The sequence below is a fragment of the Moschus berezovskii genome, chromosome 6, assembly GCF_049115385.1.
Source record: "Moschus berezovskii isolate FMDL1 chromosome 6, NW_MosBer_1.0, whole genome shotgun sequence".
NCBI lineage: Eukaryota > Metazoa > Chordata > Mammalia > Artiodactyla > Moschidae > Moschus > Moschus berezovskii.
The window spans coordinates 35144612-35161653 of record NC_142465.1 but is presented as its reverse complement, the minus strand read 5'-3'; the positions used below and the strand labels follow the sequence as shown (position 1 = coordinate 35161653).

The following is a 17042-nucleotide window of genomic DNA, read 5'->3' as shown; positions in this document are numbered from 1 at the left end:
ATGAGGGGCCACAACTCTTCACCAGTCCTCTGCCCTCTTCCCCAGAAGGCTTCTCCCCAAGGCCCGAGTCAGCACTTCCCCATCCCTACAAAGTTCCAGCCTCTCCTTAATACCTCCTAAGGCCTGTCCCATCCCAGCACCCAGCCCTCATCTTCCTCACAGCTGGAAGGAAGGAGCCACGAGAAGAGAAGCGGAGTGAGAGGCAATGGCAGGCCCCAGAGGGCAGCCGCCTAAGCAGCTAGCACTGTGTTCTCTTCAATAATTCATTCCCGGGGAGGCTGAGGGCACCAGGCCCTCATTCTGAGCTGGAGATGGCTACCACAGCTCAGATCCTGAACTGACAGTGGTGGGAGTCACAGGTGGCTGAGAGAGCTAGAGTAAGCAAGTAGAAGAGTACCCAGCCTCCAGCCCCACCACAGACACCTCTCCCACTAACTCTTATTTTAGAGAAAGAACTGCTCTGGGTGGAGGTCAGGCGTCCTGTGAGAGATAAAGGAGCCGAGGACCTGCAGGAAGCCCAGGGGTGCAGAAAGAAAGGACCTACGTCTCAGCTCTCTCACTCCAGCTGTATGCACAGCAGGGTCAGCCTTATTCCCATTGCCCTGAGCCTTCTTGAGGCCACCTCAGCCTCTCATCAGCAGCCCCACTTTTCTAAAGGATGCTCAAGTTCCCTCTGTTCCAGCTTTTGGAAGGCCTGGGATGCTCCCACTGCCTCCACTTGGGGGATCCTACCCCCACTTAGGCCTCAGCACTCCTCCCAGGGATTCCCCACCTCCATCGCGTCTCTTTTCAACCCCAGCTTCCCCACCCAACCCCTGATGTTTTACAAAGCTTGTAACTATGTGAGGGTGGAGGAAGGACTTGACCTGATCCCTAGGGTGGTGCTGTAACTCAGTGTCTGGAAGTGTTAAGAGTTTGGCAAGAGCAAAGGAGAGAAGGAGGTAAAGTCCAGGCCGGCACCCCCTTCCCCAGGCTACCCTAGGGAGCCTGCCTCTCAACCCCGTCCTCCACCTGGGGCAGCACTAGAGTTCCCCTCCTGTGCCCAGCCTTGTTCCTCTCTCCAATCCATTTTGTGGAACTGGAATCACCAGTCACAGTCAATGGAAACTAAGATCTAAGACTAAATGAACATATGTCAAACACCTACTATGTGCCACCTACTCGGAGCCAGGCTCCAGGGAGAAAGAGAATGAGAGTTAAGCAGCTCAGCCTTCTCACCTTCCCCTCTTCCAGGGATGAAAAGGAACCCCCAAATCCACAGAGCAGCCACACCACTTGCCTCAGAACCGGCAAGAGTTGGGTCTTGGAGACACAGCTGAGAGCCCAGTCCCTCTAGAGAGGCCTTGTGTGGGAAGGAAGGTGCGGTCTTGCTGGGCACTGTCAGCAAGAAACTCTTCAGACATATTTATAGCAAATGCTGCGTCAGGGGATGGAGCCGGAAAGCGCCCAGAAGCATCAAATATCACCACGGGTCTAGAGGCAGAGCCCAGAAAAAGAAAACAGAGATTGCAGCAAGAGGGATTGAGGTTTGATGGTAGAGGAACTTCCCCAGTGTAATATCTGGAGTTGGCAACAGGGATTCCCTGTGGAAACTACCCCCACAGAGCTTTCTCAGAAGCTCTCGGTAGAGCAGGCATAAAGGGACAGACATGGTGATCTCTGTTCTCTGTTTTCAAAAGTTAGGGGTTTTCAAAAGTTAGGGCCACGGAGTACAGTTATGTGAGTTATGCCCTGCTGAGGAGGCAAGTGGGGGTTGAACTCTAGCTCAAGGTCAGTAGCACAACACCCTGTGCAGGGCGGTGTCTGCACAAAGAGGGCTAGCAGAGTCCTGTCAAATATCCTGAGGTCCTGACAACCTGGGAGGTCAGAGAGGAGGTGACATCAGGGAGAAGGGATGAAGGCTGTCTGGGAAGCCCTGGAGGGTGGGGGCGGGGGGGGGGTGCAGATGCTGGAGCTAGGGGCCGGAAGGAGCCAACCTAAAGCATGGCTCACAGGAGTGCATCCAGGCTCTGAGGCCCCTCTGAACTGGTGTCAGACACTGTGAGGTCAGGGCCAGAGATGGGAGCACTAAGGGAGGTAAAGCGAGAAGGAAGGGTCCTCTAAGCAGTCATCTCACGTGGAGGGGGCTGGAAGAGGACTGCCTTGAGGGTCCAGCTCTGAGGGTCCTACCTTTTCTCAGTAGCAAAAGAGAGAGGGGTGTGTGCTCCAGCAGCTGGAGTGGAAATGAGAACAACTGAAGGGTGTGTGCACCTATATTCCCTCTGATAGGCTCAGAGAGAAGTCATTGATATTTCTATTTTAAAGTAAGGGATGGAGAGGCTGTACATTCTTGAAGAGGAGGGAGGGAGGGGGAAGCTAGGAACAATTGCTTGCCTTGGCCAGCACCCCCGCTCCCTCCCCTTCTCCTTTGGAAACTTAAGCTGCCCCAAGGCCCAGAGGAGCTAGTCCATTAGCTGTGGTCAGCAGGGGTGTAGGGAGGGGCCTCTCTCCCTCCAGGTCTTATTGCCAAATGATAGCAAAGCTTCTGCTCCCTCTGTTAGAACCAAAACAAAACAAAACCCATAAAACCCTCCATGCACAATTTTAAAGGACACATGCAACCTCTTTATCGCCTCTGAATAGTTGAAGCTGAGTAACTGAGGGGTAGGTTGGTGGGAGGGGGTGCAGGGACTAGACCACAGAGAGAGAGAGGAGGTCCTCTCCCAAAGGACTTTGCAGGTTAAACATGAGGAGGAGCTGGCGCTGGGAAGAGGAGACTTGATTCTCCCTCACTTTAGCTCCCTCCGGAATGGGGGCAAGGACGGGGGAAGCTGAACGGGGAAGCGGGGAGAAGTCTTCCAAGATCCCCAGAGGATGGGAGGATGGGGGAGTCGGGAACTCCCCAAAGGAAAGGAGTTAGAAGAAGGGCCAAGGAAAGTGGAATAATACCCTGGATCCGAAAGGAAAGAGTTCTAATTGATGCCGAGGGGAAAGTTGGAGACGGGTCACTGGGCTTCAGGGTGTATCTGTCTCTGCGTAGGAGTCGGCCGCCCCCTGCCTCCGTCCGCAGTCTTTGGTATGGAGAAGAGTCCAGCCTGGGGATACTGGGGGTTTGGAGGGACCAATGAGAAGCTGATCCGCTCACAAGGGTGCAAGGAGAGAGTCGGCTGGGGCTACACCCCTGCTCCCCCCTTCCCCCGCCTGAACTTGGGCTTGTCCTATTTGACGTGCCCGCAGAAGCGGGCGGGAGCGGGTACTGACCCGAGGACTGGTCCCACGACTCCGTACTCCCTGCTACCCAAGCCGGGCCAGGACGCCGCCGGGCTCAGAAGGAGCGCCCCCGGAGAGCAGGATGGAGGTAGGAGCAGCGCAGGGACCCAGAAGGGCCAAAGACCTCAAGGAAGCCCCTCGGGGCAGGGGATAGAGTGCAGATCCCAAAGGGGTCTGGAGGTGGGATCGCAGCTCCTGGAAAGAAGAGCGGATGAGGGGGCCCTGTTAAGCTTCTGGCGGGCGAGGGTCTGGCTCCGAAACGCGCCGCCTCTGCTCTAGCCAGGGCAGCGCCTCCTGCTGGCAGGGCCGGAGCCCTGCCGGCCGACAGGCGGAGCCTGACGGCTGCCACCACCTGGAGGGCGTGTGCGACCGCGACGGCGGGGCGAGCGAGCCCAGGGGGCGCTGCAGCCGGCCGGGAGGAGCCGCTCGCCTCGCTCTCCGCCCGCGCAAGCTGAGTCCCGCGGCCCCCGGCACCCGGGAGCGAAGAGCGACAGCAGAGACGGCCCGGGCGCCGGGCGCATCTCCGCTGGGTTGTCGCCAGTTGGATCCCATAGGAGCCACCGGGTCTGGGCCTGGGACGTGTGGATGGACGGAGCTTCCCCGGAACCCAGACAGAGCGCTGGCCGCTGGGGCTAGCGAGCTGTACACACGCATTCTTCCTTTCCGATCTCTTCCTCTACTGAGGACAGGTCGAAGTCGTCTCTGAGACCGCGGCGCCTTTCTTTCCCGGCGCACCGAGCCGGTGTCGGGAGGGAGCGGAACCTTCCGCCTAAAGCTCCAGAGTCCGGGCAGCCCTTCGGCTACTCCTGCCCTTCTGCCTGCGGCGGTGGGAGCTCCGGAGCTCCTACCTTTTCGCGGGAGAGAGTTAAGGAAGAGAAGGTGGTGTGGGGGGGCGGTCAGGGAAGAAAGGCGAGATATGAGGATGGAAGGGCAGTGGCAGGCCCCCAGATAAACAGACCACAGGGATCGTAGAGAGGGGAAGAGACGGAAATGGAGAAAGCTGGGCTGAAAAGCGACAGGGGAGGGACAGAGTGACAGAGGCGACGAGAAAGGAAGAGAGAGGGAGGAAGCGAGGGAGGAGGGAGGAGGGAAGGGGGAGGGAGCCCGGAGAGAGGGAAGGGAGCGCCGTGGGAGCCGGGCGTGGGGCGAGGCCAGGCGTGCAGGCGGGAGCCAGTGTGCAGAGCAGCTGCCCGTCCTGCTCCCGCCTCGGAGCCCCTGGCCCGGGGGAAGGGGAGAGGCCGCCAGCGCGGTCTATGTCTTTTTCTGACTCCAGTGCAACCTTCCTGCTGAATGAGGTAAACGCGAGGGCCCCCTCCCCAGTGGGTGGGAGGAGAGCCCACTCCGAGCTAGGGAGAGGGCTGGCATTTGGGGGAAGACTGCAGTGATGGGGAGGGAGGTGGAGTAGGTGAGGCTAAGGGTAGAGGTGGCAGGTAGGAAAGGAGGGAGCGCCAGTGCTGGCGGCCTCTAAGCACTGGGACTGGGATGGGGGGGCGGGAAACTGTGTAGGGGCAAGAAAGGGGTCTAGATGTGAGGACTGAGGGAAGGACTCTGCAAAGCTCCCTGGTGCTTCTCCCTGCATTCCCTGGGAGCAGCCCAGCAGCTAGAATGCTAGACGCTTTGGCTTTCTCCAGATCTTAAATACTGCTGGGGAGGACTTCCTAGAGGTCCTAGCTCCTGCCTCAGTTTCTCCCTTCAACACTCCGCGACTGTGATCCATCCAGTTTCCTGGTGCACTTATAGGAGAAGCTAGAATGTATTCTGGAGATTCCCAAGAATTCCAACTCCCAAACCTGGTTATTCAGGCTTCCCCCCAGCCCCAACCCCATGTCCTGCTTCCATGCCTTGGGAATCTGCCAGCTGCCAGTCTAATGAAGCTCTCCTAGAAAGAAGAAGGCAGGAGGAATCCTGTCCATGAATCCTCCCCCCACCCCAACCCCCAGCTTGCTCTCCTTATGCTTAGCCAGGGAAAAGAAAATGGATGAAGGACCACATGGATAGTGACAGGCACATGTCTTGTTATAGGACAGGAAGACTAGGCTGGCATGAGAACTAGAGCAGGCAGGTGTGGGTGAGGTGAGAAATGTCAGTGAGTAGCAACTCGGAGAGAAGGGAACCAGGGAGAGGCTCTGAAGCTCCCGCAGGACCCAGGAGATGGCCCAGGTATGAGGAACTTGAATGCATCTCCTGGGGGTGGTTGGCATGGCAATTCATGCTTCATGAGCAGACTTAAGACACCACTGCCCCAGATGGGGATGAAGACAAGGTGTGTAAGACAGGAGTGAGGGTGATAGCAGATCCACCGTTACCTACAGTCCCCTGGACACTCCGGTGGTGGGTAGAGTCCCAAAAGGAGGGGCCCGGAGAGTAAATTCAGGGACGGAGAGAAGCAGATGCCCCATAGCTGTCGCCTTCATTAGAATCACCTACCAGGAGAGAGCACCCTAAGGTCTTACTGTGTCACATTTAATGCCCCCTTTCTGCCCCTCTGGAAGGACAGAAGAGACAGAATAAAAGAGGATATGAGAAATAATGAGGAACTGGGAGAGGGCACAAAGTGAGAAGAGTGTCTGGGAACTTTCGATAGAGAAGAATCCAAAACAAATAACCAAGCCCTAAGTGGTGCTGGACTCGGGAGAGGGAACTGTGAAAGTACATCGCCTCCCCCAATAGTGAGCCATAGGGGCTCCAAGAAAGTTGTTGGCCAAATCCCTGCGGGAGCTAGGTGCTGGGCAGGGCTGGACTGCACCATTCACAGGGTGGTGAGAGACTAAAGGCAGGCCAAGACAGTCTTAAGATGAGACCCCCTTCTCTTTTTCTTGTTAAGGGAACAGGAACAGGTGGCTCAAGTGGGAAGCCAGTTGGGTTGGGTGGTCTTGCTCTCTCTCCCAGGCAGAGTGTTTCCTACCATAGATCTCACCCAACCCTGTCAGAGTTTTGGTTTTCTAACTCCCCTGTAGCCCAGGAGGAAAAGGGATGAGCAAATATCAGATTCACCCTCCTGGGTATGAGGCTCTGGGAGGGGAGAAGGACTGAGACCCAGAAGCCGTCCAAGAGCACCCCTCTGTCTATCTCACATCCCCATCCCCGCCACCCGCCCCAATCTCTGGGAGGAGGCAGAGAGGGGAGGAAAGGGTAGGGAGGCAATCAAAATTCAAAGGAATAATTTTGCTCTGGAGTTCAAATGGGTGGATCTTTGAGGAAGTTTCCTCAAGACAAGGGCTGCTGCTCGGGTCTCTAACCTCAAATCTTAGTGCCCCTTTGAAGGAGACTGACTGGAAGAGTGGTACCTGTGGCTCCAACCCACACACTGGCCACCCGGACCACCCTCAGCCTTTTGCTAAGGAGGGTATCTGGCCTTAGACCAGTGACTCTGAGGAGACTTGCTCCCCCCTCCTCACCCCCGCCAACCCCAGCGTGGCCAGGCTCCCTCCTTCAGTCCCAGCCACAACCATCCCCCTACCTCCACTCTCTGGCTTCTTTCCCCCTCCCTTTGGGTTCGCCTAAAGCAGCCCCTCCCTACGCCAGTTCCCACGACGCCTTGGCAATGCCTGGCACAGTCCTTGGCAAGGAAGGGAGGAAGGGAACCCCCATCCTGGCCAGACTAGGATGAAACCTGCCCGCGCAACAGGTGTAGTCGGGTGGCCGGGCCCCAACCCGCCCGGGCTGGGCAACCACCGAGGCCCTTTGCTGCGAGAGAGTCCCCGCGCTCAAGGGGCCGAGCGCCTGGCGTGGGGGGTGCTGGGGAGGCGGGGGCCAGGGGCTACTTTTCGGCATTTGGCCGGGGGCCGCTAAACCCACTCCTCCCCGGGGCCCCTGCGGGGTTTGCTCTCGGAGTCTCCGGGGCCGCCGGGGCGCAGACACGCCGCCCTCTCACCTGCCGCCCGCCCCGCCCCCTCCGTGTCTCCGTCCCCCACTAGCCCGCCTCCCCGCTTCCTCTCCCGGCCGCGGCCCCGGCCCTGCCCCTCTCTCTGCGCGGCCGCCCCGCAGCTGCGCCCGGGCCCCGGCCCCGCGGCGCTCTCCGCCCCGCCCCGCCCCCGCGCCGGCCCTTTGTTTCCCGGCGGCGCATTTCCTGGGCCGCCTGGCGTCTCGGGCTCCGCGTCCCTCCTCGGCCCGCCCCTCCGCGCCGGGATCCGCCCCGCCCGCAGTCTCTCCTCCCCTTCCTCCCAGCCGCCCCGCCGGTGCGCGGCGCCCACCGTCCAGCCCGCGGGCGGCGGCCACCCTCCGGCGGCCGGCGCCCCCCGCCGCCAGCCCCTCGCCTGCTCCCGGGTGGGCGGGCGCTGTTGTTGCGGGAGCCGGCGCCAGATTTCCTGAGCCGCGCTCGGGGTGGGACCGGCAGGGTTTTGGGGGGTGGGGTGGGGGGAGCGGAGAGCTGAGCTCGGAGCAGCTGGTCTTCGCGCTCGCTCCCTCCTTCGCGCTCTCGCTCTCCGCCGCCGCCCGCAGGGCTGCGGGGCTCGGCGGCATCTCCCGGGCGCGGCCCGCTGTCACCGCCGCTGCCTCCGGGCCGCTCCCGCCCCCGGCGCCGCTCGCTTCCCCCCCACCCGGACTCCCCCATGTATGACGACTCCTACGTGCCCGGGTTTGAGGACTCGGAGGCGGTGAGTGCCCACGGGGAGGGTGGGGGTGGGGAAGTTGGGGTGACACCCCCTGTCCCTCGGACCCTTCCCCCGGTTCGGGACTTTGAGGAACGCCTCTGTGGCGGGCCAGGGCATGTCGTGGGGGGTGCGGGGGGTGGCGCTCCAGCAAAGTGGAGCGATGGATGTTCATGCCAGAGGCTTCCCGGTGCCCCCGTCCTAGAGCAGCGGGCATCCGGCGTGTGCCGAGGGGCTCGGGTTGGGGGAGGCTCGGAGCAGGTGGCTCCACAGCCCAGGACAGAAGGGTAGAGGGAGGCGGGGCTGGGGTCTGAGGGCACAGAGGCATTAGAGAGGCCTCGGGCAACATCTGGAGTTCCCACGGGAGGATTTCTGGGGTCTGCACACAGCAGACACAGGAGATGCGGGGGCTCTTGCAGAGGGGGACAATCCAGTCCTCCTGTGCCTTAGTAAAGGACAGATTAGGGAGCCTGGAGAAGAGCAGAGAATCCCATACCAGCCCCTTCAGACAGAAGGATCATAAAACTTGAGGACCTCCATTATCGCCTTCAGCTGGCCATCCCCGGGCACTGCCTTACCTCCTCACCCCTCAGCCCAGCTTCTCTCCCAGGCTGGAAACTGGGTGCCCAGCACATGGGTGGACTGGCTGACTGTGCCCCAGCCATCCCACTCCTCCTGCTGAGGCATCCCCAAGCAGGGGGGCATCCTGAGCACCTGCTCAGCAGGGAGGCCGGGAGGTGAAGCCAGAGGAGCCCAGGGCCTGGGGATGGAGAGGAAGCTCTTTGCTCAGAGAACCAGGCAACTGATAAATATTTAATTCTCCTCTTTGCTTTTATCTCCTGACCCACTGAGACAAATCAGCTCATTAGGCAGTGATTCCCGGAGCTCAAGAGAGCAGGGAGAGTGCCTGGAAAGATGGGGCAAGGATGGACAGCAGTGTCTCAGTCCCTTCTCTCCAGCATCCTACAAGAAGGCCGCCTTATGAAAGCAGCTGGATGACTTGAGAGGGGTCCCTGATCTGCTATGGAGGGTAGAGTGCTCCAGGGTCCAAAGGGGAGTGTTGGTGTCTTCTCCCATCTCCTGCTGCCATGTCCAGGATAGATGAGTTCTGGGGCTCAGGAAAGGCACCTGTCTATCAGTCCTTTTCGGGGACTGGGACCCTGCTGGGCCCAATTCCCCACTGGGCCTCTGGGGCTAATTACATTGCAGCTAGAGCAGATGATTTTCAAGGCTCTGGTGAACACCTCTTCCTAACAGTTGAAGGGACAGCTGGCCACGGCCCAGGGTGCCAAGGTGAGCTGGAGAATGAACCTCCCTCTGTGGGGCTGGAGGGCCCTAGAAGGTTCTTCCCATCCCTGGTTGAGAAGGCTGGGACTGTTACAAGGTAAAGCCTGACATAGGGATGGTGTTTGGGGCAGCCTGCTAACCCACTGCTGCCTCCCCACCCCTCTCTGGTTCCTGGGTTACCCTCCCCCACTTTCCTTTCTCTTGCCTGGCTCCTTGCTCTCCCTGAGGCCCCCTCTGAAGCAGTAGGAGGGAAATCAGGCTCTAAATAAATCCAGCGGCTCATCTCCCTCCTCTCCTTCCCCCATGCCAGGCAAGAGTAGAACTGCAGCCTGCCCACACACTCACCAGGCGAGGGGGCACCACCAGGGCACAGTGCCAACTCCCGGCAGCTCCAAGGCACTGAGCCTCTGGCTGTTTTGGCATAACAGGGGGTGGGGGAGGCAAGACCCCAGGGTCTGCTTGGTGGGGCAGCCCTGGCCTCCCTGAGTCATGGGTGAGCTCTGAGGACCTGAGAAAGATGGAGCGGGGATTGCATTCTGAGCGTGAGTCACGGAACATTAGGGAGAGACCCTGTCATTCCCATCTTAGCATAAGAGGTCAGGTAACCCAGGTGCCCCAGGCAATGGGGCACAGCGATGACTCAGTTAGACTGAGAGCCTGGAGAACAGAGAGGAGGGTCAGACTCCTCTCCCGCTGAGGAAGCATCTGGCGTGTTAGCAACGCAAGTGGTCATCCTGCCCCACCTGCTGGCCCCTGTTCACTTCAGACAGCTGTGACCCACAGAGGCAGCTCCTGCGCCCCAGGCCCCTGGGACGAGGTCCCCTACGCAGCTGAGAGAGCCAAGGTTCTTCCCGGGGCTCAGCCGCTCTTTATCCTGCTGCCAAGCCGGCCTCATTTAGTTCTCAAGGGAGATGGGGAACGTGCTCTGTAAAATGGAGGCCCTTCCCTCCTCGTGCTGTCTTCCTGCCTTGGGACTAGCACGGACCTTGTCATTAGCTTCCACACTAGGACCTGGGCTACCCGCAGGCTGAGCAGCCCTCTTGCCCACGGTGAGGCCGGGCAAGGTGCGTGGGTTTGTCTTCCCCTCCCAGAATCAGGCTTCCGCTGCCTTCTGCGGTGGTCATGCACAGTGGGTCCGAAGGAATGTTCCTCAGCCTGAGAACATTTACTACACGCACACACACGTGTACAATCCCACACGGTCCCTTTATCTAGGCTCCTGCCTTATCTCTGCCCCCTGGACCTCAGAACTGATGCAAGTGTCACTTCTGGCTTCTGCTCATAAAGAGGGGAAACTGAGGCAGGAAACAAAAGATTCCCTTTTCCCTAGACTGAGGGGGAAACCCAGACATTCTGACTTCTTCCCTCCTGCCCTGAGGTCCAGCTTCCCTTGTTCAGTTATTCATCACCCTCCTGGCCTTGAAGGTGAGCTCTGCCACCCTCCTAAGGCCCCTCATTGCCCAGAGGCAGTTCCTCTGAGCAGGACTCAGACACCCTCCTGGCTCAGGTTACCAGAGACCCCCTCCCTCCGTCCCCAGGGTTGCTCCTGTCTGGGTTGCCTGGCACCAGCACCGCCTTCCTCCAGGGCTGATATCCCCCTGGGCAAGGGGTGGAGAGATGTCAGCCAGGTGGCAGCGTGGCCAGGCCTCACCTGGACTCAAGGAGGTAGCTTTCTGTTGCCTCCTCAGTCTGTGCTGCCCACACCTGGCCAGTTGTCCCAGCAGGTGTGAGAGGAAAGAAAGTGGGGGTAGGGAGAGCAGGGAGGGAGTAACTGCCAGGAGTTGGGAGCCCTGCGTCCTCCCCTTCACCCTGGACGAGAGAGGGGAGCTAAGCGGGTAGGCAGCTATATCCTGACACTCAGGACCAGTGCCATGCCAACCAGTGTCTCTTGACTGTTCCTGGCTGGCTATACTCCTGCCAGGCATTTTAAGGAAATAGTTTCCAGACTGCTTTGCAGGCTGATGCGAACAAGAGGGTTGGGTCTTCTGGATTCCAAAGATTCCGAATCCTCCCCAGTATGTCATCTTCACTACATCTCGCTTCCCTCTGCCTCATGGGGATGGTCAAGGGGAGAAAAGGGAGGAAGGAGGGAAATGAAGGCTCTATTCAAGGCTGCAATATTAATAGTTTTGGGAGGAAGAGCCCAGATCTCAGCACATATGGGTTGGACTGGCTTTCTGCAGCCCCAGAGGCACTGGTGCCTTTTCCTGGGGAAACAGGAGGAACTGACGGGGCCAGCCACCCCCATGGAGCTGGAGAGGCTGAGGTTAGTAGGGTTCAGAGGTTCCTCTCTAGTACCCAGCACTCCTGAGCCCACAGGTCACAGCCTCTCCCCACACCAGGGTTCAGCCGACTCCTATACCAGCCGCCCATCTCTGGACTCAGACGTCTCCCTGGAGGAGGACCGGGAGAGTGCCCGGCGTGAAGTGGAGAGCCAGGCTCAGCAGCAGCTTGAAAGGGCCAAGGTAGGGCCAAGGCATCCTCTATGCCGGCTGGGGGCACAGTGGGCCAGGCTGGGTGGAAACTGATGCCAGGTCCTAAGTCTCGAGGGGTCAACAGGCAGGATGTGCGAATGAGTATGCGTGTGGTTGGGTGGACGGATGGGCCCTGAACCTGGAAGGGGTGCTCTGAGGTTCCCCTCATTTGCGCCGACGGTTGTGTTCCCCAGCACAAACCTGTGGCGTTTGCTGTGAGGACCAATGTCAGCTACTGTGGCGTACTGGATGAGGAGTGTCCGGTCCAGGGCTCTGGAGTCAACTTTGAGGCCAAAGACTTTCTGCACATTAAAGAGGTGACTGACCCCCTCCTGACAGCAGCTGCTTGGTTTCTCCGCTCTTACCCAAGTTCCCAGGCCTGTTGCTTATACAAGTCCCGAAACTCCTAAGCTCATCCTTAACACACCCCTGTACACACACACACCCCTGTACACACACACACACACACCCCTGTACACACACACACACCCCTGTACACACACACCCCTGTACACACACACACACACCCCTGTACACACACACACACACACACCTGTACACACACACACACCCCTGTACACACACACACACCCCTGTACACACACACACCCCTCATCCCCGAGACGTGGTCCCCAGGGTCTCTGTCCGCCTGAGCCCTAGGCCTCGGCTCCAATCTGTACAAGTGAGCAGTTAGCTTAGTTGCCTCTGAGGCTCCCTGTGACCAGTGTGAGGCCTCACACAGAAATCTTGGGGGTCTCAGACGTGGCTGCCCTCCCCTCTGGCACCTTCTCCTGACCCCCTTCCCTTGCGCTGCCTGGCTCAGACCAGCTCTCCCAGCGCCTCCCTTTTCGTTGAAGAAGAGTCAGCAGCTGAGGCCTGGACCACCTCCTCTCACCACCCCTTGCGCCCCACCCCACCCCTAGAAATACAGCAATGACTGGTGGATCGGGCGGCTAGTGAAAGAGGGCGGAGACATCGCCTTCATCCCCAGCCCCCAGCGCCTCGAGAGCATCCGGCTCAAGCAGGAGCAGAAGGCCAGGTGAGAGCAGGGCTGAGACTCAGTAAGTACCCTCCCACATGTGCTCTTTCTCCACGGTGCCCATCACCACACAGGCATGCATACCCACCCCCCATACTCAGTGTGCACACTCAGGCCTAATGTGTACATTCACAATGCACAGGTCCAAATGCACACGTATTGAAGCTCACACACAAAGGCTCATGTGGGCTTATGTGTGTGTACAGGGGTGTGTGTGTGTGTACAGGGGTGTGTGTGTACAGGGGTGTGTGTGTGTGTACAACTATTGCGTACTGTGTAGAGCAGACACGCAGACTCTCACTGACCTCCCTCTCTGCTCTCAGGAGATCTGGGAACCCATCCAGCCTGAGTGACATTGGCAGCCGACGCTCCCCTCCTCCATCTCTAGGTAGCCTCCCCTCCACCCGCCTGTCTTGGGTAGGTGGGCCACTCAGACACAGGGGGAAGGGAGATCCTCCCCGTGAACAGTGTGGGAAGGGGTTGGAGCTGGGAGCAGCCCAGGGTTTCCCCTGGGGACGGGAACACCGTGCCCTCAGGGTCTTTCCCCCTTCACCAACTTTAATCTTTTATTTCCTTTTCCAAAAAGCCAAGCAGAAGCAAAAGCAGGTGAGTCAAGGAAGGGACTGGGGCTTGGGGGGCTCATGGCATCTGGCTGTGGGGACAGGTCTCTGGGCAGTCATTGTTGAAGGGGCAAGAAAACACAGAGGGGAGGGGGCCCAGACCGTCTGCATCTGCCCCACCCCACTCAGGCAAAGGGCAGGCCACGCGGCCATGACTTTGCCTGACCTCAGGTCAATTCTGCAGGCGGAACATATTCCTCCATATGACGTGGTACCCTCCATGCGGCCTGTGGTGCTGGTGGGACCCTCTCTGAAAGGTTATGAGGTGAGAGGTCCCTGACCCAGAGTTGCCTCTACAAACTTGCACAGGAACAGTGGGAGGGGATGTTCCCCACTGCCCATCCGTCAAGGTCTGTGTGTGGAGGGGGTGAGCTCCATGGCCGTACCTGGGGATGCCACCCATCTCTAAGAAGGCTCCCAGTCAATTCCACGCCTTTCCCTTCATTCCCCCTTTCCCCGCCCCAGGTCACAGACATGATGCAGAAGGCGCTCTTCGACTTCCTCAAACATAGGTTTGATGGCAGGTAAGCTGCTCTGGCCTGGAGAGGCATGAGAACCAGGGAGAAGTCCTTGCCTCCTTCCAGATGCTATAGCCAGGTCTTCTCTAAAGTGAAAGTTGGTAGGATCTGGGTAGGGAGGGGCCTAGGCTTGAAATTTAGAGGTGGGCTATGCTTCCCCCTTCCCACCCCAGGATCTCCATCACTCGAGTCACTGCAGACCTCTCACTGGCAAAGCGATCCGTGCTCAACAATCCTGGCAAGAGGACCATCATCGAGCGCTCTTCTGCCCGCTCCAGCATTGGTGAGAAGTCCCCAGTCCTGCTTTTCTGCCCACTCATGCATTAGTGAAAACCTTCCTCATACCTTTCTCTCCCCTGACAACTTGCATTCCTGCCCAACCCCTTCTCCACCTTCCCCAGGATTGGCAAGAACCCACCCCAGTCTCAATTCCCCGTGCCTCTGCCTGCCCACGCCTTGATGAACATCCTCTCCCTCCACCATTCCTTCCCATCCACCATTTGGGAGACCCCAAAGCCCTGTTGGAGTCAGATGGGGGTGGAGCCACCGGTGAGCATTGTGGCTCCCCCCACCCCTCCCTCCCTTCATAGCTGAAGTGCAGAGTGAGATTGAGCGCATATTCGAGCTGGCCAAATCCCTGCAGCTAGTTGTGTTGGATGCAGACACCATCAACCACCCGGCACAGCTGGCCAAGACCTCACTGGCCCCCATTATCGTCTTTGTCAAAGTGTCCTCACCGAAGGTAAGTCAGCGTGGTGATGGAGGCGGCCTACAGGGCAGCCCTCTTTGAATGCCGTACAGCTCTGCTTGCTCCCTGCCCAGGGGCTCCTCAGTCCCCTTTTCCTGCTGCTGCCTAACACCGCTCTGAGTCCTCCCCGCCTGCTCCTCGTGCCATGAGTCGGGGACAAGCCCAGTGCTTTCTGGGCCCAGCTCTGCCCGTTCCCCTCAGGTACTCCAGCGCCTCATCCGCTCCCGGGGGAAGTCACAGATGAAGCACCTGACTGTGCAAATGATGGCATACGATAAGCTGGTTCAGTGCCCACCCGTAAGTGGCTGGGGCACCACTCCTGTGCCCACTCTTGCTTTTCCGGGGCTGGAGTGGGCTGACAGAGATGGAACATCCCCCTTCCTTCCAGGAGTCATTTGATGTGATTCTGGATGAAAACCAGCTGGAAGACGCCTGCGAGCACCTGGCTGAGTACCTGGAGGTTTACTGGAGGGCGACCCACCACCCAGCCCCTGGCCCTGGGCTTCTGGGCCCTCCCAGTGCCATCCCTGGACTTCAGGTAACCATTTCCAGGGGCACTGATGCTCAGGCTGAGCTAGCCAAAGCAATGCCCCCTCCCCACCTAGAGGATCATTCCTGACCTCCAGTTTGAAGGCCAAAGGATCAGACAGCAGAGCAAGGGTGTGTGGGTGAAGGCATTCCCTGATGAGGGAAGAAAGCAATGAGACAGGTAACCAGAGGCCACTTTTCCTAGGATTCCAAAGAAACACACTCTCCAAACTCTTCTCCTAGTCTGTCTTGAAGGCAGAGCCTGGATTTGGCGGGAGTCAAAAGCTCCAGTTTTCCTTGTCTGAAGTGGCAGAATACTCCGGTGTGCTGCTCCTTCTGCATTATTTCCTGTACCCAGGGACCGAGAGTTGAGGGCAGGAATCCTCACGCTGCCAGAGTGGGGAGGGAGCCTGAGGCGAGGTCCGCATGGCCCCACTGAGAACTGCCATCTTGCCCCCAGAACCAGCAGCTGCTAGGGGAGCGTGGCGAGCAGCACTCGCCCCTGGAGCGGGACAGCCTGATGCCCTCAGATGAGGCCAGCGAGAGCTCCCGCCAAGCCTGGACGGGATCTTCACAGCGCAGCTCCCGCCACCTGGAGGAGGACTATGCAGAGGCCTATCACGACCTGTACCAGCCTCACCGCCAACACACCTCGGGGCTGCCTAGTGCGAACGGGCACGACCCCCAAGACCGCCTCCTGGCCCAGGACTCGGAGCACAACCACAGTGACCGGAACTGGCAGCGCAACCGGCCCTGGCCCAAGGACAGCTACTGACACAGCCTCCTGCCAGCCTGCCCCGCAGGCACAGGCACAGGCTGGCTGGGGCCCCTGCTCCAGGCAGGTTGGAGTTAGACTGGCATGAGGCTGGCACTAGGCTCAGCGCCCGAACCCCCCTGCCCAGCCCCAGCTCCAGGCCTGCCTGCAGTCCCGAGGTTCTGGAAGAAGAGCAGGGGGCCCCCTCACCTCCTGGGCACAATGACCCCACCCTAGGCTCCCATTCCAGGAAATAGCTGTGTGTGCTGTACCCTGGCACCTTCCTCTCCTCCTGCACAAGAAACTGCCCCACTGGGCAGTGCCCTCAGGCCAGGACCCCTTAGCAGGGGCCTTCCCACCAGACTCAGGGAAGGAATGCCACTCAGAGTGACAAGAGGGTGGGGTGTGGGCAGCATGGCATGAGGAAGAAACAAGGCCCCTGAGCAGGCGCAGCCCTGTCCTACCCTGAGGGACTCAGGGGCTGTGCTCTGGGGTCTGAGGGCCTCTACTCACCTCACTGCCACATGAGACAATCGAAGCCCAGCAGGGTGGCACTCTTGGCATCAGCCGGGGCGGGGCATCCACACAAAGGCTGGAGCACGGACGCTGGGCTAGGGCCAGCTGAAGCTCCAGAAGGGAAGGGCTCTCCTCACCTGCCAGGAAGCGTCTGAACATCTGAAGGGACCGGGGCTAGGGACATGGTGGACTGCGGGCTGGGGGAGGGAGGGTAGCAGAGAATGTATGGATGGCTCGCCTCGGGGGCCTTCTTGCCCCACTCATTCTTTCGCTCTTGCATCCTGTCTTTTCTGTTCTTGGCCTTCACGCCTCCCACGCCCATGGGATATGGGCCTCAGACTTTATTCCCTGATCCATAGCTGCTGCTCGTTAGGATTAGAGGGGGAGAGATAGGACCCAGCGGACAGCCCCCAGAGGCCCTGTCAGCCCGGCTACCCTTGTCTTAGGAGGCTCTAGTGTGTGACCTACAGAGCATGCTCCACAAGACCCTTCCCCACCTCACTGTCATCATGAATAAACACCATGCGCAGACCCTCGGGCTCCTGTTCTGTCTGCTGGCTCAGGTAGCCAAGGGCCTCACTGCATGGCCCAAGTCTGGAGGAGCTGAAGACGTATCCTCGATGTACTCTCTCAGAAAAGACCCATTGAGTGGGAAGGGAAAAGGACAGAGCTGGGGGAGGCACGAGACTGCCGGGCACCCCTTGACCCACCCGCTCATGC

At 59.3% G+C, this 17042-nt stretch overlaps 1 protein-coding gene across 5 annotated transcripts; it reads left to right on the top strand.

Moving 5' to 3' along the window:
* The first annotated feature begins 4386 nt into the window (after window positions 1–4386).
* On the top strand, window positions 4387–16854 carry CACNB3 (calcium voltage-gated channel auxiliary subunit beta 3). Of its 5 annotated transcripts, XM_055394807.2 has the most exons (14): window positions 9129–9222; window positions 11309–11391; window positions 11468–11590; window positions 11794–11916; window positions 12523–12638; window positions 12962–13026; window positions 13225–13244; window positions 13443–13523; window positions 13724–13782; window positions 13950–14059; window positions 14367–14518; window positions 14726–14821; window positions 14913–15062; window positions 15513–16854. In XM_055394807.2, the coding sequence occupies exons 1-14, from the start codon at window positions 9144–9146 to the stop codon at window positions 15825–15827; spliced, it is 1572 nt and encodes a 523-aa protein (XP_055250782.2). In that variant the 5' UTR covers window positions 9129–9143; the 3' UTR covers window positions 15828–16854. The 5 variants fall into 5 exon arrangements, with proteins under 5 accessions (XP_055250786.1, XP_055250785.1, XP_055250782.2 ...); XM_055394811.2 differs by lacking the exons at window positions 9129–9222; window positions 11309–11391 and adding an exon at window positions 4387–4544; XM_055394810.2 differs by lacking the exons at window positions 9129–9222; window positions 11309–11391 and adding an exon at window positions 7230–7844.
* Window positions 16855–17042: the final 188 nt, after the last annotated feature.

Coding starts and splice junctions, on each gene's coding strand:
- CACNB3 (XM_055394806.2), top strand. CDS start 11,143: ATGTCATCTTCACTACATCTCGCTTCCCTCTGCCTCATGGGGATGGTC. Junction 13,524..13,723: donor CCTCTCTGAAAGGTTATGAG/GTGAGAGGTCCC, acceptor TCCCCGCCCCAG/GTCACAGACATGATGCAGAA. Junction 13,783..13,949: donor AAACATAGGTTTGATGGCAG/GTAAGCTGCTCT, acceptor TTCCCACCCCAG/GATCTCCATCACTCGAGTCA.